This window comes from Balaenoptera borealis (assembly GCF_965194805.1).
Source record: "Balaenoptera borealis genome assembly, chromosome: X".
In the NCBI taxonomy this organism is placed as follows: Eukaryota; Metazoa; Chordata; class Mammalia; order Artiodactyla; family Balaenopteridae; genus Balaenoptera; species Balaenoptera borealis.
This window is the reverse complement of record NC_138881.1, coordinates 7584604-7611372: the sequence shown is the minus strand read 5'-3', so window position 1 is coordinate 7611372 and position 26769 is coordinate 7584604. Positions and strand designations below refer to the sequence as shown.

The following is a 26769-nucleotide window of genomic DNA, read 5'->3' as shown; positions in this document are numbered from 1 at the left end:
AGTACGGGGGGAGTTTCTTGCCTTTTGGGAGGTCTGACGTTTTCTGCCAGCGTTCAGTGGGTGTTCTGTAGGAGCAGTTCCACGTGTAGATGTATTTCTACTGTATCTGTGGGAAGGAAGGTGATCTCCGCGTCTTACTCTTCCGCCATCTTCTCTCCTCTCCCCAACTTGTACACTTTTAACGTTTAAAACTGAGCATCATCTTTCCTTTCCAGTGAAACAGAAAGAAAAATATAACACTAAACAGGAACAAAATTACAATAGAGAATGTCAATTGCAAATAAGATCCTACAGGTTCTGCTGATTCTCCCAGCGAGTGGCAGGGCTCAAGTCATCATTAGGAGAGAATTTTATTTTAAAAGTGTCATCTTAAACTGCAAGGATGTCCGTTAAACATCACAATTAAACATGCCAAAGGAGAAGCCATGTTGTCAAAATGCCCACTTAACCCACCCAAACATCTCAAACCCACCCTTTGCTGACCTTCTATAACCCCATTTTTTTAAGTTTTTTTTTCTTTTTTTAAACAAGAGAAAGTAGACAGATAGATGTTGGTAAATGCTAACTGTCCATATTCACATAGAGACACAGTGTAATCTCTGAGCCCAATATACAGAGAAAGGAGGAAAAAAGCTAGAATTCTATGCACTACTACACAGGAGCCTAGCACCCTCCAGCTTCCAGCAGAGCTAAGGAGCAGAAGGTTTTTCTTTTTTCCCAGAGAGCATGGTGGTGTTGATTCCGTAAAGTTTTTGTTGAGACAGGAAGGGATAAAAATGAATCTGGAACAGAAAGGGGTAGAGATTCTTTTCCCACTGAATTCTGCTCAAGGTATTTCCCCCCAAAATAAGTTGTGAGCCATGGTATAAAGGAGAAAAGAGACCTCAAACACAGGGCAACTGAGCACAAGAGGAGAAGGGGAAAAAAAAAAAAAAAAAAGACTGCAACTTGCTCCCAGGGACTGGAGGAAATTAAAAAAGGAAGGTTGGACTCCATCAGTGTTCCATTAGTCATCTTCTCCTTCATCTTCCTTCATCCTTATCCCCTTCTTCATCAATATCTTCCAGTCCTTCTTCCTCTTCATCATCATCATCATCATCTTCTCCTTCCCCTTCCTCATCATCCATGTCCGGAACCAAGTAGTACTGTAATGGATTTGGCCAAATATCATCTTTGATGACCTCTCCTAACTCATCTGCACCTGCATCAGAATGATCAGTAAGCCAGGTGAAGAAGCTTTCTGGTTCCTCATGCTGTCTCTTCCTGCTGGCTTTATTCTGCGTTTGACTTGCACGTTTTTGTCAGATCCTTTCCGGATTTCCATTTGATTTCAGTGGACTTTGAAGATGGATCACCACTCTCATTCAGATGAAATTCTTTGGAGAGGACTTTATTTTCGAAGTAAGGGTTTTCATCAAAATAAAAATCTATTCTGTAACCTGATTTACTATCTTCAAATTCTGTCACTTCGACTCTTGTCAAATAATGCAGCACCTCTTCATCCTCCTCCCCAAGCAGTGCAGACGCTTGTGGATGGTGAACAAATGTTGTTACCCCAAAATTTGGGATTTTGGCGATCAATTCCGACCTCTTCTGAAAAAATGGTTGGTGGAGTTTGTTATATTTCTGTTCTACTTTCAAAATCTCCTCACTGGCTTGTTCGTTAAGTCTGTCTGTTTCATTTTGTACTTCATCAATATGTTCAACTGCTTCTTGCTGTTCTTCTTCTTCCTTCGGCAAGTACGGAGAAGCAGACGTTTCCTCTGGCCTGGAGGCAGGAGTCCGTCTCGGTTTCTTCGGGTTCTTTGCTTGGGGTGGAAGTGAAAACTGGTGTTTGGGGGCCATGCTGGGAGAAAAGCCAAGAATCCACCCAAGGGAAGAAGCTCGTACCGGGAGCTCTGAGAACTCTGCACTGGGCCTTTGTTGCTGTGCACGGGCTTTCTCTAGTTGTGGTGAGCAGGGGCTACTCTTCATTGCGGAGCTCGGGTTCTAGACACACAGTCTTCAGTAGTTGTGGCACATGGGCTCAGTAGTTGTGGCACACGGTCTTAGTTGCTCCGCGGCATGTGGGATCTTCCCGGATCAGGGATCGAGTCCATGTCCCCTGCATTGGCAGGCGGATCCTTAACCACTGCCCCACCAGGGAAGCCCTGTGGGAGAGTTTTTAAACTACAGATTTTATCTCATCTCTAGTGATTGGTCTGTTCAAATTATCTGTTTCTTTTTGATTTCAGTTTTGGTGGGCTGTATGTTTCTAGAAAGTTGTCCATTTCTTTTAGGTTGTCGAATTTATTGGCATATAATTGTTCATAGTATTCCCATAGTATTCCCTTATGGTTTTTGTATTTGTACGGTGTCCTCTACTGTCTACAGAACAAAGTTCAAACTAGTTGTGTTGGGCTTCCCTGGTGGCACAGTTGTTAAGAATCCACCTACCAATGCAGGGGACACGGGTTCGAGCCCTGGTCCGGGAAGATCCCACATGCCGCAGAGCAACAAAGCCCGTGAGCCACAATACTGAGCCTGCGCTCTAGAGTCTGCGAGCCACGACTGCTGAAGCCCACGCACCTAGAGCCCGTGCTCCGCAGCAAGAGAAGCCACCGCAATGAGAAGCCTGCACACCACAATGAAGAGTAGCCCCCGCTCGCCAGAAGTAGAGAAAGCCTGTGCGCAGCAACAAAGATCCAACACAGCCAAAAATAAATAATTAAAAAAAAAAAAAGAATCCAACTGCCAAAGCAGGTGACACGGGTTCAAGCCCTGGTCTGGGTAGATCCCACATGCTGCGGAGCAACTAAGCCCGTGCACCACAACTACTGAGCCTGTGCTCTAGAGCCCGCGTGCCAGAAGTAGTGAAACCTGCACGCCTAGAGCCCGCAACAAGAGAAGCCACTGCAATGAGAAGCCCGCGCAGTGCAACCAAGAGTAGCCCCCACTCGCTGCAACTAGAGAAAGCCTGTGCGGAGCAACGAAGACCCAACGCAGCCAAAAATAAATAAATAAATTTGTTAAAAAAATAAAAAAGAATCCCTCCCTCTCAATTGGTTAATCTTCTGGTCCCACCAACCTGCTGCACAACAGAAACGTTTCTAATCCGCCAATCAGGAGCAACTAGCGTGTGCTGGGTGGTTCCGACAGATGTGTTTGGATGCAGGGAAGGGATTTCCTCCAGATGCAGAATACAGTGATGGCAGCAGAAGTGTGGACGCTTCCATTGGCACGCCTCTGACCCAGGCACGGGTTCTGAGCACATTAACACATCAGCTCAATTGCTCTCACAACAGCTCTCCTCCAACTACAAAGGAGGAAGCTGAGGCTGGAGAGGCTGGCACTTGCTCACAGCCATACGCCTGAAGTGACAGAGCTGGCTTTGCTCCAGGAACTTGGCTTCGGGTTCTGGACGATTTAGTGCTATTCCGTATCGGACCCTGGTGTGGGAGGTGTGGTCCATCAATGGCCCCAATTCTTCACACCTTCTTGTAGCCACACTCTGCCACGTGACTTACGGTTCCTTCCACTAACGGGGTAGAGCACATGCCACACCCTCTGACTGTGGGTTTGGCTGTGGGACTTGCAGTGGAAGGTTAGCAGCTGCACTCTGACCAGAGACAGGGAAAGCACGGCTGGGGCTGGGCTTGTCCTCTTACGCATCTGCCACTGACCTGCCCAGGCCAAACTCCTGGTCCCGGGAGGAAGATGACTGACAGGCACGTGGAGCAGAGCCTGATCTACAAACTCATGAGCTAACGGAATACGTCTCACTGGACCCTGCTGAGATTTTATAGTGGCTGTTATGCAGCATTGCTGTGGCAGGTGCTGACTTATACGGCCTGTGTCTGTGATATTTTCCTGACTGCAAATTGATTGGCCTTTACTAGACTGGCAGAAATAGTCACATACATACATACATAGAATTAATCCCACAATTTATCAATGGTTGAAGAATCTGATATATGGTAAGGCTAGTCCAATTCTTAAAAAAAAAAAAAAAGATGTAAATCAAAGACATGCTCGGTTCACTGAAAGACACCATTTATTTTGTGAATGTCCAGCAGAATGATCTGTTGAGACATAAGTGGAAGTATTGAGCGTGAGATCTGCATGCGTCTTCCAGAGTGGACTGCAGGAGAGAAGCCACAGGCAACGCCCCTGACTGAAATGTCGCTATACAGAGCATTCCACAGCCGAGTTATGACCGAGGGTGAGCTATCACCCACCACCGAAGAATGCCAAGGGCAAAACATTAGCACCGGATTGGTTTTATATGCAATAACATAACTATATACAAAGTTATGTACATTGACTTACTGCAATCTTTGGGTCCCCACTAACCAGACATTTAAGAGGCAAACGGGAATGTTGTGATTCTATGTGCTTCGTTAAAAGGACAGTAGAGCACTATATATTGCTATGTAGAAGAGAAAGTTCTCAAAAGACACCAAAAAGCTGGATACAGACACAAATTCTATTTTCACATTTTACAGACATATCATCAAAATGATCACAATACTGTATTTGAAGGGAAAGAATCACAGGTAAAAGCTTTGTGAAAATTAAGAACACACTGAAATCACCGTGGTTGTCTCCCCGAGGGAGGAAGCAGGGGCGGCGGGCGGGGGGTGGTCCATGGACAGCCAGCTGTACCTTTCCTGACGTGACCCGTTTTCACAGCAAGTGACCCACACCACGTGGCAAGGACACTTCGTTGGCAGAAGAGGGAGTTTTCAAGTCAGGAATAGCTTAATTGAATAAGAGTAAAAACCGTTGAAAAGGCATTTCTCCTCTGGCGTGGGTGGGCTGCCAAAGGAGTGTTTATTGCCAGCATCACTGACGCCTGCCAGGTCGGCGCCCTCTACGGGTGCGCGGAGATCACTGCAGCAGCCCGGAGTCCAGTCTCCCCTCTGGCTGGCGGAGCGTGGACCCGTTAGCGTCCTTTAAGACATTTGTGTGCGTCCGTGTTTGGTAAGGCGGCGGCCACTGCTGACAAAGGGACATCTCCCCGCCCCCACCCCCCCCCCCCGCTGGAAAACTTCTTCTATAGCAGTAAGAGGAAATGAGTAAAATGATCTCACAGATCAAACCAAAGTCCGCATATCACCTCAACGTGAAGTTATCCTAGGGCTTCTCCCGCCATTAACCACACATTTCATCAGATGAGCATTGTGACGAAACACACCACTCCACAGTGATCAGATTAAAAATAAGTATGTGAGAACCATGCCATTGGTGGCTGAACATCGACTCATGTGCTTACTTGCCATGCATATATCCTCTTCGGTGAAGTGTCTATTTATTTAAGACTTTTGCCCCCGTTTTAATTGGACTGTTTGTTTTCTTACTGTTAAGTTTGAGAGTTTTTATACATTCTGGATACAAATGGTTTGTCACATAGATGATTTGCAAGTATTTTCTCCTAGCCTGTGATCTGTCCACTGGAAAATGACAGCTTGACAGTGTTTTCTTTAGTGAATAGACTCTTTACAATCTCACAATTTCAACCAATAAAAAAGGGTACAGGAGCTGTATACTCTGTGGCAGAAAAAGATCGGGTCTAGGAGTTCTGTGGTCCACCGGGACCTCTGAGAAACCAGAGCAACGGTTCTTAAACGGCACGTGGCCCTTACGGCATGGTAACAAATTGAGAGAGGCAAAAAGAGAGAAGTTGCCAATTATAATTAAGGATCATACACACGCAAAATAAATGTTCTGGGGAAAAAGTAAGTTAAGAAATATCTCATCGGCCTTAAGAAAAAAACGCCTAGCAAGCACGTTACTACCGGACACGGTTTTAGCCAAGTAATTTCTCTTTGCAGGAAAATAACATTTGAACCGTGATGTCAGCCGAGAAGTCCTAAAACCATCTGTCCGCTTTGTGTATGTTTTAAAGTGCGAACGCTATTTAAGTGGCAATTTCAGAATGAGTGAACCCAACATGTAAGCTCTTCTTTTCACAGTTGGTTTTTAACCACGTGGAAAACCATTCACCTTTGTAGAGTGTTATTAAAGTATCATCATCATGACTTTTGCTGGGTTGGAGATCATCCTTATGTGACAGACACGATGAATGGTCAACACTTCTGGACCAACAGGGGGAAGCCGGCAGCCGCCACCTCCAGTGACCCACCGGAGAGGTCGTGCGCCAGGCTTTGCCCGACACGTGCGCTCATTCCCTCCTGAGCGGAGGAAGGGGTGCAGCGTGGGAAGACGGAAAGGCAGACCCGAGCCGGCAAGGACCACGTGCGCGCCCCTCGGGACCAGAGCCCAGTCTGCACTCGGGAACTCACCGTTCACCGGAACCGGGCGCCATGTGGGGTTGCTTCCAGGCAAGGGCTGACGGGAAGCCACTCTGCTCAGCATTCAAGAGGGAAACTAAGACATTAAATAAGTCATCCCAAACGCACCCACGGAGATTATTGCTTTTCTAACGGCCATTCAGTTCTGGGAGGGATTCTCTCTCCAGGACGTAACTACAGGCTGGGGTTTTCCTTTGCCTCCTCGGGACCGGAGCTGAAGGGCCGGCTGCTGTCCCCCGCCGGGGAGGCGTCGGGGGGGGGGGGCCCGCCCCTCACTTGCCTCTCTCGGGCGGAAGGCTGTCCAGCAAGCACTTGAGCTGCTCCTCGCCCAGGTGGATCTTGTCCTCCAGCTCGCGCTGCTCGATGATGAGGGCTGACTTCATCCTCACGAAGTGCGCGTAGTCTGCCAGGCTGTCCCGGCTGAGGTAGCTGGCCAGGATGTCGGACACGATGCCCTCCCGGCGGTCCAGGTTCTCCTTCAACTCCTTGGCGTCCTCGTGCTGCTGGATCAGGACCCGCTGCTTCTCGAGCAGGGATTGCTGGAGAGACAGACAGACACGAGCCTGCTGGGGACCAGGCTATGGGGGGTGGGGGGTGGGGGGTGGGGTGTCCGGCCGACGCCTCCAGAACGCCCGGCAGCTCCGGGGGCTGGTCCAGTGGAGACCCTGACGCCACCTGAGTGAGGGACCCGAGATCTGGAGGGACCCGCACAGAAGCACCTGGGGCGTGGGCAGGAGGCACCTCGCAGAGCGGAGGCCCCAGCGCCAGCTCCCCCGTTAGCGCTCCTGGGCCGCTGCCACCTCCGCTTCCTCCTGTCACCGTGAAAGGCCGTGAGGAGCACGGGAGCCATCCAGGCACGAAAAGCTCCAGAACTGTGAGACGCTCAGAAAGAGCAAAGGGCTTAGGCAGCCGGTGTGTGTCCGAGGCCTTTCCGTGACAGTACTGCGGCCCAGGGGACACAAGGAGCAGATTCTACGGAGATTCCAGGGCAGGACTGCTAAACCCTCCTGGCAGAAGTCGCAGCAGCCCGGGAGCAAAGCTGTAGCAGAGGCCGTGTGCGGGGGCGGGGCGGGAGGAGAGACGGCGCCTGTTGGGGAGGTGCCCTCGCTCCCTCCGAGGGTCCTGCTCTGGGTCACACAGACGCCCCCATTTCCAGAACGCAGCACTCACAATCGCTGTCTGCCCACAGGGCGCGCACCCACTTCCCCTGCCCTCTCCAACTTGAATGGAAACTGAGAGAGGGAGAGGTGAACGCGGTCAATGTCTTCAAGTGTCGGCTGGCAGATGCCACGGACGCCCTGTCCTCGGTGCGAGTTTCTGACACCGGCAGGGCCCCCTTATTCCGCCACTTGGCAACTTGGACATTTACGCACGGCCGCGCGTGAGCGTCCAGGATGCGGGAGTGCTCTGCAGAGCGCTGGTCCGCAGAAAGAGCTCAGAAAAGATGAGTTGCTATTAAACGGCGGCTGAAAGCAGAAACTGCTCCTGGGGGGAGGCTTCCGGGAAGTGCCCCCGACTGCACAACCTTTCGGGGTCACCTGTTCCGGGGGACACCTTGACCTTCAGGTGCTTGTGAAACAAAGACAGAATGTATTTTCGTGGAAAGAGGCAAGGTAAAGCCAGTTAATTCCAACCAAGAGGGAAACAGACCTCAACTGATTCTAGAACCACGGTTCGGGCTACTAAGATCAGTTGGGCTCCCTGGCAACTAGAAGCTGCTGATGGGAGGGAGGGATTCACGTGTCTGCGTCTGCCCACGTGCTCCTTTTCTACCTGGAAAGACAGCGGAAGCCTCCTACAGCCTGAGGCCACATCTTTTCACTCGTTAGCATGCCTGTCTCTGCAAACCGCAGCTTTCCCAAGCCCTGGCTGCCTGACACGGAGATTTTCATCCAGCACCGGCCACACTGGAGGCTAGCCCACTGTGCTGCACCTGGACGTGGCGACTGAACACTCCTTTTGGGTCCAGGAAGGTGAAGCTGCAGCAACCACGCACAGCCAAGGGGGAAAGAGCCTGTGTGCTCCTCCTCCGTAACACGGACCCCCTGGGGACGCAGCAGGAGCTATGCGGCCGGGTCCCCAGGAGGACCACGGGCACGGTCCCCAGTGTGTGACTGCTTCTACTGCCTCCAATTCTAAATAAGCCTTTGTCAGTTCCAAGCAAAGGGAGATAAAGATGAGTTGAGCTGCAAAGACAATACTATTATTTTTCCTTCATATCGATACTTGAGAGTTTAATATTTCAATTACATGCAAGTAAGTCTCTCCCATTCATGTTATTTTCCTAAGTCCTTTCAGCTAAATTTGGCAAAGATGGCAAGAACAGCAAAATGGAATGCAAACGTAGCCCTAGGGGATCGAGGTCCAAAGCCCCAGTTACTTTTTCAACCCTTATGCTTTTTCAACCCTTATGCAATACGTTCTTCCATGATAGTCACTAACGACTTGGCTAAGCACAAAAGATCATGGTCTCAAAGCCACGCGCTTTGTAAGATCTTCCTGTGTAACCTGAAACCACTCTCACCTGGAGTCCAGGGGGAGGGGTGCCTTTTCTGCTTCCCTTGCAGAGAAGTTAAGGTGCCTTATTAATGATGAAGATGATCATTTTGAAGGCCTATTACGTGCAAAGCAGCAAACTAGATGTACTACTGCTACGTGACCTATGAAGTAGTAAAGCCAGTAAGGTAGATGGTGTCTTGCATGCACAAAGAGCGGAAATGCAGACCCCCTAAGAAATGTCCCAAGTTGCACTGCTGTGAAGGGAGGAGGAAAGCAGAGCAGCTCTTAGACTCGTTCTAGACACTGCCGGCCCTCTTGTGAAGTCACGGCAACAAAGTCATCATCAAACGCCACTGTCACTGAGTGCCGATGACTCGTCAGGCAGTGGGTGAGCTCCACTTACCCACTTACCGGCGGTGGGGAAAGGTTACAAACCGAGACTACGTTCTAGGAAGAGACCAACACTAGCAGCGATCGTGGGACTGTAGGAGAAGATGTCCAATCTCCCGGACGCTCGCCGCGGCCCCCCCACCCCCACCCCGCTACAAGGAGGGAGCGAGCGAGCGAGCCCTGGGCGTTCGACAGCATCTTGCGCTACGAGGCAGACAGGCGGCCGCAGCGGCCAAACGAGGCTTCCGGGCGGTTTGCTCCACACCCCACGGGAAAGCCACACCCCGCCCCGCCTTCCAGGTCAGCCTCGGCCATAGTTACCCGATCGCCGGGAGGAGTGCCGTCGTCCAGATTGTTGAGGGCGTTTTCCACGCGGGCCAGGCGGCCGGACAGCGACAGCAGGAGGTTCACCACCTTGTCCAGGTCCCCGATGAACATGCGGAACTTGTCGAACTCGTTGGGCTTGCAGACGGCCTTGGCCAGGGCCTCCACCTCGTCCCCCAGCGCGCTGTTGGCCTGCATGTCCTCCCGCAGGCTCTGCCGCGCCTGCCGCAGCACCTGCAGCTTGCGACCGATGCTCTCGATGAGCTCCTGCTGTGGGCACAGGGCAGGGGATGCGGTCAGGGCCGCCTGGCGTCACCCCCTCACACAGCCCGGATCTGCGGGCGACTCAGCTCAGCCGGACGGCAGCTTGTTTTGCAACAGTAAATAACAGGGGGGACTGCCCTGGTGGCGCAGTGGTTGGGAATCCGCCTGCCAATGCAGGGGACACGGGTTCGAGCCCTGGTCCGGGAAGAGCCCGCATGCTGCGGAGCAACTGGGCCCGTGCGCCACAACTACTGAGCCCACGTGCCACAACTACTGAAGCCCGCGCGCCTAGAGCCCGTGCTCAACAAGAGAAGCCACCGCAATGAGAAGCCCACGCACCGCGACGAAGAGTAGCCCCCACTCGCCGCAACTAGAGAAAGCCCACGCGCAGCAACAAAGACCCAACGCAGACAAAAATAAATATAACTAACTAACTGGGGATGTTTAAGACTAGGGGAAGGATAAGGCCTCCCCGTTAAATCATTGCCGTTTGATTTAGAAATGAAAACACAACAAACCTATTCTCATCCTGTGACTGTCCTATCGGACTATGCAGGAGTGGGACCCTTGGGGCTACTCACGGTAAACCTTGTTTCAGCCTGTATCTTTGCAAGGATTCTTCTGGCCTCTGTGCTTCCTTGTTTTTTTTTTTTGGTTTTTTTTTTCTGGCCGCGCTGTGCAGCTTGTGGGATCTTAGTTCCCCGACCAGGGATCAAACCCAGGCCCTCAGCAGTGAAAGTGCAGAGTCCTCACCACTGGACCGCCAGGGAATTCCCTGTGCTTCCTTCTTTGGACGTTCCCAATTTGAAGACTTACACGCACAGAAGTTATTGAGTCTGGTACTGAACGTCTGGTACTGAACTCCATGATTAAAAAGTGTCTTCCATGTAGAATTAGCAATAAAAATTAAGACAAATGAAGGATGTCAATGAACTTAGGAAAGCCTTTCAGAATAATAAAGTACTGATCTCCATTTGACCAAAATGTAAATAAATGACTTCTTTAAACGTGGTGAAATATACATGCTGCAACATTTACCGTCCCGCCTCTTTTCTCCTGTGCTGTTGTGGCATTAAGCACATGCACGGCGCTGTGCAGCTAGCACAACCACCCATCTCCACATCCTCTCCATCCTCTGAAACGGAAACTCTGACCATTCAATACGAGCTCCCCGTTCGCCCCTCCTGCCAGCTCTTTAAATGATGAATTTTTAGAGAGCAAAAATGACATGTACAAGACCTTTTAATCGGTCACTATCCTGAAGTGAAGCGGCACCATATGGTCCGAGTTGAGGGGCAGACAAAGCAGATTATCTGTCTCCTTGGTCATCACATTTGAGAAAAATTAAAACGACAGCTCAGAAGGAGTCCAGCAGGTAAGCCTTCCCCCAGAAAAACCCTTTTCCCATGACTACGGATGTCCTGTTGCTGTTAAACCCACCCATGGCGGATGCAACAGGTGGCCTGCCCTGACACAGTGAACGGTGAAGGGCCAACGGTGAGGAGCAAAGTCACCCGCTGTCCTTTTCGGAACCCTGCTGCCACCTGCCCTGCACGACTCCGCCAACCTTGTGTCGACGGACACGGCAGGTTACGTGGGGTTTAAGAGGCCAACGCATCCCTGTGCTGGCCCGAGGCTGGAGTGATGAAAACGGAAGCAGTGCTCCGCTGCCCGCACCAAAATGAGGATTAAACAATTAGTTGGAATGTTAAGTCTGATTAGGATTTTTAAGCTCAGTCTGTTGCTCAATAGTCAGCAACACTATTTTGTGTACAACAGACCCGTGAAAATGGTCCGTGCCGTCCACCCCTCACTCCTGGGGCAGTTTCCAAACTCTGACCCCAGACGGAGTCTGCCGGGCTCAGCAGAGAGAAGCCTCAGTCTCGTGAAACCCTCCAGGATGGTGTCCAGAGCTGAGCAGGGAGCAGTTGCCCCGACCTCCAGGGCTGACATGAAGATGGGTGAAATCCCCGGATGCTCAGCCCGCTGCTTGGCATGCGGTCAGCGCCTGTCCACAGCCGCTACCAGCAAGACTGCAAGTGTGCACGAGAAGCTGCTCCGAGTTCACCACTGCTGTTTGCTAGACACTGCCCCAACCCAGGGACTATTTGGGCAGGAGAAAAAAAAAAAATCAAACCACCTCGGGAGACCCACTGAAGCACTGAAGGCACCCTACACTTCGTATGCCTGATACGGGTGATCTGTGTCTCAGGACGATGCTTCCAAAGAGGGTCTCCATCCAGCATTTATGTACCAAAACAAGGCCACAAATTAGAAAGGCATGAGCTGTAGTCAGGGCACTGCCTCTGCTTGGTTCAACCTGCCTTGGGCTTATCACTATGTCTGGAGATCCGGCAGATTACAATGGTAAGCAGTTTTAAAGGACCGCCACCCTCCTGATTAATCATGGTTTTTCTCCTAAGAAAGACCACATGGAATTTATAAATTGCTTTTGGCTTTTCCAGCTCAGGATGTCAAGACATTTTCTTCCCTTGGTAATTGAAAACCCTGTCTAGATTTCTTTGATGTTTTCTCTCAGACTGTGAGTCTGTGTGTGTGTTCACACTTCTGTCTCTGTGTGTCTATTTACCTACCCATCTGAGAAATGGTTTAAGTCAAGTTCGAATCCCACGTCCCACAGCTGAGAAGGTGGCCCTGTTTTGTTTGTATTTATTTTTTTGGCCGCACACACGGCACATGGGATCCTAGTTCCCCAAACCCCCTGCAGTGGAAGCACAGAGTCCCAACCGCTGGACCTCCAGGGAAGTCCCAAGGTGGCCGTATTTTAGACATTCATTACTTGAGGGAAAAGCAAACAATACACTGCAGGGATGGAGGACTTTCCCAGTTCTTGCCTGGCGCCACTCCTAACGTGAATGAACGAGTCAAGTGATTTTGACGACTGTGGATGGATGAGGAGCCCTAGCCAGTGCTACTGGTAATTTTCCAGTTTCATCCTTCTTCAGCAGTTATCGTAATGAAGATTTCATGCTGATGCATGAAGAGGTGCCTTCAACACCTACAGTATCAGCTGGGCTAATCCTGAAACTGGGCACTCTGGAAGGAGTCCAAATTCCTTTCTCTGTCTTGCATAGATGATGTTTATTAGAAACACTTTCCCGTCTTCCTTAAAGGGCCATTATATGAAGTAGAGACATAGGCTTTGAGAGAGTTGGAATGAGGCCTGGCCCAGGGTAGCACACAAATCAGTGGCTATCGGCAGTACCGAGGGCACCGGCGGCAAGCCTGTCTGCCTGTGGACGGCAAGTGGAGTTCCGGGAGGCCTCGGGTTAGAGTCCGTCGCGGCTGAAGCTGGCCCCCAGTCTCAGCAGGTGCACTGCTGCCTCTCCCCTCGGTTGGGATGGGCCCCCGTTTCAGCCCCAGACGCCCTGCTTTTGTCCCATTCCATGGGGGAAACAAGGTCTTTTCTCTCTGGGCCTCGCACCCACCTCTTGGTTCCAGGGAAAAGCCCTAACCCTCAGAGGTTCCAGACTCAACCCATCAGCTGTCTTTGGTTCTCCTGAAGCATCTCCATCACTCGACCGGGGCCGTTTCTGAGCAGAGTCTGCCTGAGCTGCCCCAGGGATCACCACGTATGTAGCCCTCCTAGGTTAATTCTTCCACTGGCCCCGGGACTCCCTTACCACCTCCCTGCGCAGGGGCTTCTGTTCTCTTGCCTCTGTCCTGTCTTCTCCTAAAATAGAGGATCACCTGCTGTGGCACTTGGGCTCTGTGATCACCAGTGACTCTGATCACGACAGCCGAGGTCCCCCTGGGAATGTCTGGTGCACGGGGCTTCAGGGGTCTTGCTGTCTTCCTATCATCAAGTGAGCCATCAAGTCCTCCCAAGCGCACCTGCACGGCCCTCCCTTCTCCTCGTCCCCTGCACACTTTGTAAGCGCGTGACGCCGGGGATATGAGGGCACTGGAAAGGGAGCAGAGGCAGCGCAGCCTGTAGGCCAAATCAAGCAGAAAAGCAGGACTACTGGGTCAGTAACACCACAGAGAACTGCCATTTAAAGCACTTCCTGCTTGGGGTGAAATTGCCCGACATGCGCTTATTGAACTAAAAACGTCAGTTGGCTTACGAATTTAATCCTGGTGGGGTGGTGGGCAGGGGGCAAGCTCACAGTGACTCATCTCAATCCCAAAGCCACCATCTACGGGGAGGCAGTGCCCGGCATCTCGTGCCCCCAAAGAAATCGGAAGAGGCACCAGGCAGATGAAGGGAGCGGTACCAAGGCTGCTGCTTCCCAAATTCAGTACATCACGAGAAACAAAGGCATACTGTAAAGAACATAAGTTCTTTGCATCTAGGGTGGGAACGGAATTAAAACTGTCCAAACTGGATATTTTTTCTAGGTTTATGAGAATAACACTTTCTTTTTTTAATTCATTATTTTTAAGAACGTGGAAAACACAACCAGAAGAAAGCAAATGGTACCCTGTGCCAGACACAGGGCCTCTAAAATCCCAGGACCAAAACTCTTTTATTTTTCATTTCCTTTTTGAATTAAAAAAAGGCTATCACTTCCTAAATTGGAAGTCATTTTCTTTTACACAAGGGTCAGGGAGGGTATTTCTTCTGGAATGGGTTTGTCTGTCATATTTGAAACCAATCAATGGCATTTTTTAACAACTAACAATACGAGGAGGTATTAAACATTATCCTTTGCAAGGGTCTTGTCAAAAAAAAAATAAATCAGTATTTTTTATGAAAGCCCCTTCCAAGATGCTAAGTGTATGGAAAAATTTACCAAATGCTGGTTCCCTCCTTTTCTTCTCCTGGTGCTGACTACGCATGCTCAAAGCCCCTGGAATAAACAGCACATGCTATCCTCTGAAACTAACTGCCTTGGGCAATTCCTTTCTCCCTTTATGCTAAGTCCTTCCTATAAAAAACAGGTAATCACACCTAGATGTCACAAGTCTGGCCCGCTGACATGCCATGAAGATTTGAAGCTCCTACAGGAGTGAAGACATTGGCGCTGATAGCAATAATTTTGTCCCTACCATGACCTCATGGTTACACGCTATTTCACCTCTGACCTCCTCTCTAATCCTCCCCCTTCCTTGTCCACACAGCTCCAGCCATTGGCCTCTGCTGCTTCCCCAACGTGTCACAAAACTCCCACCCCAGGGCCTTTGCACTTGCTGCCCAAACCCCACTCCCCCCGCCCCTCCCCAGATCAACCAGACATTCCCTCACATCACTCCAGGCCTCTCTTCATCGTCAGCTCACCAGAGCCTTCTCTACAATCCTACTCCTTTACCTCTCTCTATTCCTTCACGCTGTTTTAGTTTTCTGACCACCCGACCTATTACATTAAGGGTTGGCAAACTTTTTCTATGAACGGCCAAACAGTAAATATTTTAGACTTCAGGGGCCACACAGCCACTGTTGCAACTACTCAACACTGCTGGTGTAGCGTGAAAGCTACCAGAGACCATATGTAAATGGATGAATGTGGCCGTGTTGCAATAAAACTTTATTTACAAAAGCAGGTGGGGGGCAGGGTTTGGCCCACGGGGCCCTGTTTGTTTTTTTATATTTGTTTTTTATGTTGGCTGTCCGTCTCTTCTGTGAGCACACAAGTGCCTTCAGGGAAATAAGGACTCTAGTCTGTTTTGTCTACCGCTGTACCCCCAAGTGCCTGGGTGAGTTTTTGGAGTTGAACAAATGATGCTTTTTGGTTAACAACGCACTTCACAATACACTGTTGAATTTAACATCATCGGATTACAGATATTTGAAACTGATAGTCAAAGAGGACATGTCCCTTGCGGAAAGTCATACAGTTAAGTCCTCTGGATTTAACTGCGGTAGAAGAGACATATCAGTTGACCTTAAAATGAGAGAGACTGGTGGCCACCTAGCTAATTTGACACTGGATCTCATTACAAAGACATGGCAAAGAGACCCTGGCAGAGAGGCCCAAGTTTAGAACAGAAGACTCCCCCACAAAGGGCTTAAGACACAGGCCCAAATGTCAGCGTCCCATGTCGAAGCCCAACACAAATGGCCCTCGGCGCGGGGCCCAGGGTCGGGGTGGGGCCGCGCGCCGCCCCCCCCCCGCCTGCCCGCCAGCCAGCGCGTGCTCATTTGGAACTCCAGCTTCCCTACCTTCTTCACCGACAGGTCGCGGTCCGGGTCACTCCCTGCATCCTCTTCGGGCTCCTGCTGCCCCCGCAGGTCCTTCATCTTAATCAGCAGCTCCGCCTTGGGGGCCGACGTGCTGTAGTAGGTGGAGGTGGTGGCCAGGGACACGGCCGCCGGCACACTCAGCTCCTCCTTCCTGGGTAACAAAACGCCAGAACACCCGTTAGCTCTGATCGTACACACAGACGTGCCCGTGAGTCCCACCGCCTGGGCCGGGACCGGCAAACGGTGGTGCTAACGAAAAGGCACCAGCTAGAGGGATGAGACGGCAAAAGTGGGGAAAGAGTAGGTTGTGAGGTCAGAACTAAAACACCCTGCCAAATGGTACTCAAAGCCCCTCCCCGGAGGGAGGAGAGTGCAGATGGTATCCGCCGGGAGCCTGAGGTCTGTGGGGAGATGTCTGCCGCTACCTGTAGGCGTGGCCACAGGCCCCAAGTTCACCGGGCACCTTTCTACCAGCAGCCACATTTGCTGCCTCTTGCCTGACTTCCTGTCTGCCCAGCACTGGTACTCCCGCCTACTGTCAATCAACGATGCTTACGGAGACCATGTACAGCAACAGGAGAGATGTAAGCAGATTCACCTTTGTGGGCAGGTGACAAAAGGACAGGGGCTGGAAAGCGCTCTTTACAAAACCTACTACAGCCAATTCACTCCCTCAGTTAAATAAGTCACAACAGAAGGCCTCTTTCATAAACACATATCCTAAGTAGTCTCAACTTTCACTCCTCTTGTGACAAGTTTCTCAACTTCAGTACTAGTGACATTTGGGGCCGGGCCATTCTTGATGGGGGCCGTCCCGTGCACTGTAGAACAGCGAGCAGCGTCCCTGGTCTCCACCCACTAGATGCCGGGGGCACCTCTCCCAGTGGTGACAACCGGAAGTGTATCCCGACATTGCCAACCGTCCCGTGGCGGGAGACAACAGCCTCCGGCTGAGAACCACTGCCTTAGGAGAAAAAGCCCCGTGGGCATCACCGGAAACGTGTATTTTCACATCTTTGCCAGGACCTGACGTCATCACCCCCAGAATGGGCTTTTAACTTCGGGAGGGTGACAAAAAAGCCCCAAAGCGCTAAGCACTTACGGAAATCTGTCCCCAAAGAGCAGTCATGAAAACAGACAAACAGATACACTCCCTCGCCCTTGTAAGCCTAAGAGGCACCGGGCAGAACCACACACACCCAGGGGGCAGAACCCAGGGCAGAGTCTACTCACTTCTCCTCCATGGTTCTGGGAGAGGGGATTTTGGGGAGCAGCTTCCTCCGCTGCTGAGCTTCTTCCAAGAGGTGCTCGTCTTTGGGGAAGATGCCCTCCATAAGGTCCATGGTGGTTCTGATCTTCACACCGGGGTCCAGGATATCCGCCAGGGACTTATCCTTGCCCGCGATCTCGCGGGCCAGCTCCTCCGACTTGAGGTCTTCGGCAGTCCTCTCTTTGGCCTTCACGTAACTGAGCGTGGGCGGGGAGGCCCGGCTGTCCTTGGCCGTGGGCCCTGGGGCGCCAGGGAGCTGGGGCTCGGCGCCCTGGCGGCTGTACAGGCAGAAGCGGGAGTAGGACTGCTCGGACCTGCTAAGCGTCTTGATCTGGTCCCGCTCGAGCCCGCTGGGCAGCACGGGTGGCTCCGGGACGCGGGCCAGGCCCTGGCGGCTCTCCTTCTCGGGCTGGCTCTCCGAGTGCACGATCTTGATGGGCACCATCTTCACCGTGGTGTTGTTGTCTATCACCCGCTCGATTCTGCAAAGAGAAGGGCCGTCTGCTAAAGACACACTGTACGCCCAGGCACAGACCAGAATTAGAAATTGGATGAGAAATCGGCTGGTTTCCGCATCCCCTTACAGCCGGGGAAGCCTGACTCAAAGGCCTGCAGCGGCCCCAGGGGAGAAGCCTTCATGGTCACACGTCCCAGGATGGGGAGACCAGGTTGAGGAGTGCCTGCCACCCCTAACTTGATCTCCTAAGCCTCCTGGGCGTCTAGGTGTCTTTCCATTTTCCAGCAGTCACCTGCACGCCTGAAGGCACATCCGTGGGCTTACTGACAGAAGGGCAGTGCTATGTTCGTTTGTTTCTAGGTCAATGGCAGAGCAAACGGTAAGAAGCCTGCTCAGTGAGATTGTCTTTTGTAAGGGAGCCCTGCAGCAGGCAGGCGTATTTCACAGAAGTAGCATCAGTGCCTCAGCCAGCGTCTCTCAAAGCTGGGCGCCTGCGTGGCCCTCGGGGTGGCCGGAGGACTCCTTTAGAAAGCAGCCGTGTTCTGAGCGCATGCTGAGCACCGCCCGGTCCCGGTCCCGATCGGAAGCGTCCTTGGACCCCCGTGCGCCCTGGGTCTCACCCCACCTGCCTTCCACTGCCCCACACTTCAAGCTGCCCTCCACACGGCATTTCACACCAGGGAGGTAAGAATCCAGCAGCAAACACGGGACACGCTGCTCCTGTGTTACCTTAAATGACTCATGCAGGCGTCCTTTTTAAAAAAAAAAAAAAAAGTTTGTCGGTGAAAGGAGCGGGAGAGGCACCTGGAGCGCCCACAGGGAAGCGAAAACGGAAAGGAACGGCCTGGTCGAGGCAACGGGGCTTCGCCAGGGACCACCCGAGAGCCGGCTGGCGCCGGTGGGGGGGGGTCCCTCGGACCAGGGCCACTGGGACACAAATCCATTTCAAACACCCTTAAAGGACAAACTGGAGAAAGAGAGCCATCTGCTGGTAGCCGGGAGGGAAGGCAAAAAACAAGCCAAAATCATACAACCAAAACCCCGACTTGTTCCCAACTCAGCCTAAAACCACTTCTATGATCCGAACGGACGTAATTTTATGGTGCACAAGGGGCATAACGCAACACATTACGGTTCTTTCCTTGTTCCCAAGGGCGGGGCATGCAGGCTACAATGAAATACTTTTATTTTCTTCTCTCCTCCAGCAGAAACCATTGAGAGCAGAGGTGTTTATTAATCCAGGTGGTCATATATAGTCCGTCATGCCTTCTTAGTGAATAAATTTCAAAAGGCTGTCACTCTGTGGATAATACTGCTCAGACATGCTAAACTTCAGAAGGAAAATTCTGGCATCTTATCGAAGCAAGAACACACAAACAAGAACCCCTCTCTTCATTCCATTCCTTGCATTCCATGCTTAGAAACCCTCAACACCTGTTAGGGACTAAAAGTCAGCTTGTATTTGCATCTCCCCCCGCCCCGATTCGTGGGGAAACTTGATTTCCAGCGAAGGGAGACATGAGGTAAAAACAAAAATCCTCCGCAGGTTGTCCTATACTTTCCAACAAAGCATCTCTTCCTGGTCATTTCTAAGCACAACTGATCTCTCCTCTTGAAACCTCGGCAGACTTTCACATTTAGGAAGTCTGATGAACTTCTACCTCAAAATGAAGACAAAACACAGTGGACAAGACCTTACCGCAGCCAGACCGCACCCGTTCCTCATGGGAAGCAGGACCAGGAGGGACGGAGGATGCGGGGTGTGCCTGGGCCTGGCCCCCTCTCCGTGGGGCGGCTCCTCCCCGAGTGCGGGCTCCGCGCAGCTGGGCCGCCCGCTGCCCACAGGGGCCCAGCCCCCAACAGCGAACACTCCAGCCCGCTCTGCTCACACACCCAGGCCCGAGGGAGCCCTCAGCCCACATGCCGCCCTGGGTCTGATAAACCACAACGCCCACAAGGAGATTCTCAAACCACGAGATGCCCGAGGTGATCGCGAGACTGTCCGAACGACCCCGAAGCAGCCCGCCAGCCGCATGCTCACACACGCCCCCAAGCCCAGAAACCGGCCCCAGGAGAGCTCCCGGGAGCACTTCGGGAGCGATCCGATCCCTAACTGTCACCGGCCCGTGCTGCTGCGCGTTGTCTCCATTTTGTTGTAAACCAACAAAACCCTCAAAATTTTAAAAGGTTTTAAAAGTAAGCTTCCTGGCTTCCGGACAGGAGTTGATGCATTTTCTTTCGGAGTGAATGAGCACTCCGCGGCCTGGCACACGGGAGGGCTCCGGACCCGCCTGCTGAATTCGGGAAGGCGTGTCTCAGGGGCACGGGAGCTGCTCTGCACCGTGGCCGGTTCCCCAGCAGAGGGAACTGGAAGCGGGGAGAGAGGAACGCAGAGGGGGGTGAGGTGGGCGGCTAGTGCTCAAGAAATCAGTCAGCAGACGTGCGGACGAGAAGAGAGGCTCTGAGCTGTGCCCGAACACCAGGCAGCTTGGGAGGCCCCGGCCGGCGTGCTGCACTCGCTGCCCGTGGGTGGCTGGCGGTGGGTATGGAGGCGGCCAGCACTCGTGTGGAGCGCCGGCGGGATTCCGCTCTCTCAGGCCCACGCTAACCGGTAACACCCGCTCAGGGGACGGGGACACTGAACTCAGTACATCATCAGCCACCTCCTTGGTAGGAACCTCGTGGGTGACATGGCTACCATCTGCTGCACTGTGCTCCCTGAGAGGACACACACCGAGTTAGCTCTGCACACTGACCGGAATCGGGCGCTCTACGGGGGGCTTGCACAGCAAGGGACGAGACAACCTTTGTTGTCTCAACTGACACACTGGATGGGAACAGAGCAGATGCCTGAAGACACCCGCACTCGGTATCGTCAACAAGTACTGCCACTGCTTCTTGAAACCCCTCTCACAGAAAAGACAGGGTGAGAAAACCCACACTCGCTTGGGGCAAGAAAAAATGAAAACCGCTACCCACCTCCTAAAGTCTACAGACGTCATGCGCACTGCACAAGCACGTGGCCCTGTTTCTCCGCAAAGCCGTGGAGCCCACTGTGCCCAAACCAGCTCCCGAGAACCGAGGGGCCCGGTCGCCTTACCTACAACGGTACCAACACGCTCCACCAACCACACACACCACTTCATCGCTTCTCCTCCCTTTCAGAGCCGAACAACATTGCCAACAGAAAGGATCTCTAAGTGACACCTGCATTCTGAACGACGCAGAGCAGTGCCGGCCTGCAGGTGCAGCTGCATTTGCCATGACACGCATGGAGACCCAGGACGCTATCAGTACTATTTCCTCTCTGCCAAGTTATCTTAAGGGTAAAAAAAAAAAAAAAAAGTTCAAGACTTTACAGCGGGGAGATCCAACAGAACTTTCCATGATGATGAAAGCAGCCATAATCTGGGCTGTCCAGGGTGGCAGCCACTAGCCCCAGAGGGTGCAGCTGAGCAACGGGTTTTATTTCATGCTCATTAACTTACATCGCTATGGCCACGTGGGACCGGTAGCTACTGTATCAGACGGTACTGACGTGCAGGGCCAGCGAATTCTCTGCTAGGGGGCCGTCCTGGGCACTGCAGGGTATTGAGCGGCACCCCTGGCCTCCACCCACTAGATGCCAGGAGCCGAGGAGCGAGCCCCACGCCCAGCAGCTGAGACGCCCAGAACGTCTGCAGACACTGCCCAGTGTCCCCCTGGGGGCCGAAATGCCCCCCCCCCTCCGCCACCCCGCCGACCCCGGCTGAGAACCAATGCTCTAGAGAAGGAGAAGAAAATCCCCCCCCCCCCTTCTATTTCTCAGTTCTTGACTGGTCCCTGCCTGACAGCATTCACCAATGCCTCAATGCGCACAACAGACAATTCCATGCCGATAATTCTGAGAACAGCACCACGGAACGTGATCAAGTTTTCCTCTGCTTTAATAATAGATATATTATCACCTCAGCCTTTTCATATAAAAAGAACTAGAGGGCTTCCCTGGTGGCGCAGTGGTTGAGAATCTGCCTGCCAATGCAGGGGACACGGGTTCGAGCCCTGGTCTGGGAAGATCCCACATGCCGCGGAGCAACTGGGCCCGTGAGCCACAACTACTGAGCCTGCGCGTCTGGAGCCTGTGCTCCGCAACAAGAGAGGCCGCGATAGTGAGAGGCCCGCGCACCGCGATGAAGAGTGGCCCCCACTTGCCACAACTAGAGAAAGCCCTTGCACAGAAACGAAGACCCAACACAGCCAAAAATAAAAATAAATAAATAAATAAAGAACTAGAAAAAATGGAATGTGGAAACACTGGACATTATGAAAAACACCAATTTTGCTTGAAGGTCTCATGCTTAGGTTAAACTTGATTCTGATTACAAACAGAACTCAGCTGGGAAAACCAGCCCTGGTGTGCAGAAGCCTGTAGGTAATGCAGGTATCAACCTGTTGGGCTTGGAAGAACAGGACAGGGGACGGTCTACTCCCTCCTTTACCCCCCCCCACCCCCTGTGGGGCAGGAAAGCCCCCAGCAAGTTAAAAATCCAGCTGACCCCTGGAGTGGTGGGTTCTCCCCCATGTCAGTCCCCAGGACCAACTTAAAATCCAGGATGGGGGGCGGGAGCAAGGCGGCAGTGGTTCACCACCCAGGAAAGGAGCACTGAAAGCCTCCCACGGTGGAAGGGAGCCGGGAAAGGGGAAGAAGGCCTCAGGCCGCCGCCGTCCAGAGACAGTACCTGGTGGAATTATCATCCTGGATGAGCAGCGGGGGTTTGTCCGTCAGCTTCTGGGGCGCGAACTGAGGCGACGGGGAGCGCGAGGTCTCCATGGCGGAGGTCTGCAGGGGCCGGAACTTGCAAGGGAGCGGCGCCTCCCGCCGGGGCCAGGCTGCGCGCTCGTCTACACGCTGCCCGGCCGGCTCCCCCGCGGCCCGTGGGCCATCTGCCGCGGGCCAGGCGGCGCTCAGCTTCTCCGCCGACGCGCCGGGGCTGCTGCGGGCGAGGGCCGGGCGGTCCGAGCACACCTCCGGGGCCAGGGGGCGGGGCCTGCCGGGCGCGCCCAGGTGAGCAGCCGCAGGTGCGCCCCCCAAGGGCCTGGGCTCACGCCTGGGCGGCGGCGGCCTCTGCGGGGCAGGCCTCCGGGAGAGCGGGGCGGCGCCCAGGGGCCAGGGGTCCTGCCCCCGGGCATGCGGGGCGGCAGGCCGGTCCGCGGGCGCGCGCTCCTCCGGGTATCTGTAATCGCAAGGAAGGGTCCCCGCCCGGCCACGGCCCTCCGCGGGCACCTCGGGAGCTTCCCGGGCGCCAGGTGGTTCAGAGACCTGGGATGGCTGCTGGGGGTCCCGCTGCGCTCCTGGACTGTCTTCTGCACACTGGGCATCTGCCTGTCTAGGGGAGGAAGGAAGAAAAATGAGCCAACGGTTCCAATTAACATCTTCTCCCCAAACAGGACTACACCCACATCTCCATAACCTCCTTCAGTCATGTTAAGGAACTAAACCCACATATGTTTGCCTGCGCCTGTCCCCGCCGCAATTCCTAACACAAGGCATCAACGCCAAACACACACTGGACATTAGCCGGTACACTGGCATGTCATACCACAGGACAGGAGGTACACACATTACAGACACACACATACATGTACACAGAGACTGCAATTTGGGGGCAAAGTATAATTCACACAAACGTTTAAAAAAACAATGTGTGTAGAAATCCTCCAACTGTGATATTCAGAAGTATTTCCTTCATGTTGCAACAATATTTTCATGTGGCTTATTTCGGGAAATTGCCATATACAAAGGAACAGAACTTTCTAAGACGGGCAGCAAATAAATGGATAAAAACTTTAAAATCAGTAGTCTATTATTAAATATAAGAAAAACAAAGACTGTTTCTTTTGGAAGCTGCAGTGAGACACTGATCTTTCCATACTCATCCATTTCCACATCTGTATCCATTTCTATCTTTCCCTGAAATGTACTTATATGCGCGCATGCCCGTGCGCGCACGCAAACACACACACACACCCCTGAAAAACACATGCAGCCATGCTTCACATGCACGTATAGCTAGCTGTGCCGAAGCTGGAGCTCGTGGGCGTTATAATAACCATCAAACTCGCAACAAATCAGCCGGCCGTGCCTTTGCTGCTTTCGCTGACACACTTCCTTCCGACCTGACTGAATAATAAAATGAGCCTCTGATTGACCCTTCCATTCATAGGCAGAGCTGTTCTCCGTTAAGACACACTCAGAGCTGTTAAAGGAGACCCTAAGGAGGGCAGCAATCAGAGACCCGGCAGGTAGAGCACAAGTGCCAGTAAGAGATGTAACCTACTGCCTAACAAGTGGGAATAGAAGACCTCCTCCCCACACACCCCGGCAACCCCTTGGGGCCCTGGAGGTGTGTCCTCCCGGGACATGATACCAGGCCTGGGCATTACAGATGTCCCAACCCCATCCAGGCAGCTGCACTCAGACTCAACTGCTCGTTGCATGTCTCTCTTGCTATGTCCTCAGGAGAAAGGTCCCTTCCAGGTTCAATGGCTGGTCGAGAGTAGACCATGGACCACCCCCAACTCCCCTCCCTTCCCCCATCAGCCAGCTGGGGCCACACTCCCCACTGGCACTACCTCAAGCCCAGAGACAGCAGCTGGAAGGGCTCAGCATCTGGAAGAGGACAGAAGAGAGCCAGACCTGCTGGGACCCCAAAAGGGGGCAGGTTTGTTCTCTGCTTCCAAATTAAGACAATATTAACCCAGCTCGGGGAAGTTAGGTATTGTTTATTTTTATTTTTTTAATCTGTATTAGGAACACATTGATAAAAGAAATGCTAACTTATTGAGGTCTGGGGAAGTCATTCCGGCTTATACATGAGTTAACTTGAATTCTATGCTAACTTAAACAGCCTGTTTGTAGCCTAGCAAACATACACTGTACATTTGCATTAGTTATTAAAGAAAAGGGCTCACTGACCACAAGTAAAGAATGTCCATGTTAAAAATAAAGATTAAATGCCTCCGTTCCTGGAACGCCAATGCTGGCGCTCCTTCAGTGCTAAGACTCCCTTCCCAGGTGCCAAGGCCACACTGACTCGCTGGGTACGTGCTGGTCTGTTTTGAAACTCTGAAGCAATGTATTCCTGACTTGTTTAACGTTCTTTGTTTTGACAAGACATAAAGCTGTGCCGAACACCATGCTTCTTGGCAGCAGTTCCTCAGAGTAATCTGGGAAGCAGGCTTCTCTGGGCTGTAGTCCTCAGTTTGGCTCAGATAAACCTCTTTTCTATTCCTGTTATAGATTGTTGATTGATTATTTTCGTGGACAACATTAAACTAGAAGTTATCAAAATAACCCAAACAATGCAATGGAAGGTTTAGAGAACAATACACAGCAGCTGTCAGGTTACAACAGACAGAATGGCATTTAGACGTCATCAAGTGGACAACAGCGGGAGAAGTATGACTCACAGCTCAGAGGCCCTGTCGCCCACGACTTCACCTGGCCTGCTGTGGAAATGCAAACCTCGCGCCTCCCTTCCATTGAAGCCACACTGCCTCTAAAGACAGTAAAACCTAATTCATGACAATTCATGAACGCCTCCCCAATCTTTCACTTCAAAGAGTTGAGGAACACTTGAACGTTTTTTTCTTACTATAAAATTCTTGAACTCTAGCATCCACAGACGCACACGAAAGCACCTGGTACCTATTATTTAATAAATAGCCACCACCTCATTAAAACGGAGAATTGAATCAGCTACAATTTATTGCTAAAATCTAAGCGACTTTGGCCATCTGGGTTCATATTTAATGTGTTAATTTAAAAAGAGCTCTAGGGACTTCCCTGGTGGCGCAGTGGTTAAGAATCCGCCTGCCAGATGACATGATACTATACATAGAGAATCCTAAAGATGCTACCAGAAAACTCCTAGAGCTAATCAATGAATTTGGTAAAGTAGCAGGATACAAAATTAATGCACAGAAATCTCTTGCATTTCTATACACTAATGACGAAAAATCTGAAAGTGAAATTAAGAAAACACTCCCGTTTACCATTGCAACAAAAAGAATAAAATATCTAGGAATAAACCTACCTAAGGAGACAAAAGACCTGTATGCAGAAAATTATAAGACACTGATGAAAGAAATTAAAGATGATACAAATAGATGGAGAGATATACCATGTTCCTGGATTGGAAGAATCAACATTGTGAAAATGACTCTACTACCCAAAGCAATCTACAGCTTCAATGCAATCCCTATCAAACTACCACTGGCATTTTTCACAGAACTAGAACAAAAAATTTCACAATTTGTATGGAAACACAAAAGACCCCGAATAGCCAAAGCAATCTTGAGAACAAAAAAATGGAGCTGGGGGAATCAGGCTCCCTGACTTCAGACTATATTACAAAGCTTCAGTAATCAAGACAGTTTGGTACTGGCACAAAAACAGAAATATAGATCAATGGAACAGGATAGAAAGCCCAGAGATAAACCCACACACATATGGTCACCTTATCTTTGATAAAGGAGGCAAGCATATACAGTGGAGAAAAGACAGCCTCTTCAATAAGTGGTGCTGGGAAAATTGGACAGGTACATGTAAAAGTATGAAATTAGAACACTCCCTGACACCATGCACAAAAATAAACTCAAAATGGATTAAAGACCTAAGTGTAAGACCAGACACTATCAAACTCTTAGAGGAAAACATAGGCAGAACACTCTATGACATACATCACAGCAAGATTCTTTTTGACCCAGCTCCCAGAGAAATGGAAATAAGAACACAAATAAACAAATGGGACCTAATGAAACTTAAAAGCTTTTGCACAGCAAAGGAAACCATGAACAAGACCAAAAGACAACCATCAGAATGGGAGAAAATATTTGCAAATGAAGCAACTGACAAAGGATTAATCTCCAAGATTTACAAGCAGCTCATGCAGCTCAAACAAAAAACAAAAAAACGAACAACCCAATCCAAAAATGGGCAGAAGACCTAAATAGACATTTCTCCAAAGAAGATATACAGATGGCCTACAGACACATGAAAGAATGCTCAACATCATTAATCATTAGAGAAATGCAAATCAAAACTACAATGAGATATCATCTCACACCGGTCAGAATGGCCATCATC

At 51.4% G+C, this 26769-nt stretch overlaps 1 protein-coding gene and 1 pseudogene across 12 annotated transcripts in view; both read right to left on the bottom strand.

Annotated features, from left to right (window-relative positions):
• Window positions 1-333: 333 nt before the first annotated feature.
• LOC309619909 (protein SET pseudogene) lies at window positions 334-3917 on the bottom strand (annotated as a pseudogene). The gene has a single exon. The product of its transcript is annotated as a protein SET pseudogene (transcript).
• Window positions 3918-4015: 98 nt separating this feature from the next.
• The window catches only part of SHROOM2 (shroom family member 2), a 139715-nt gene continuing 116961 nt past the window's right edge, over window positions 4016-26769 (bottom strand). For 5 of the 11 annotated variants that reach the window (XM_082375470.1, XM_082375466.1, XM_082375473.1 and 2 more), the window contains 5 exons: window positions 22361-23008; window positions 17149-17667; window positions 15895-16066; window positions 9504-9776; window positions 4016-6832 (listed from right to left, as the gene is read on the bottom strand). In XM_082375470.1, the coding sequence (XP_082231596.1) occupies window positions 6566-6832; window positions 9504-9776; window positions 15895-16066; window positions 17149-17667; window positions 22361-23008 (1879 nt within the window). In that variant the 3' untranslated portion in view covers window positions 4016-6565. The remainder of the gene's footprint in view (window positions 6833-9503; window positions 9777-15894; window positions 16067-17148; window positions 17668-22360; window positions 23009-26769) is intronic. The other 6 variants (XM_082375471.1, XM_082375468.1, XM_082375467.1 and 3 more) reach the window with 3 other exon arrangements.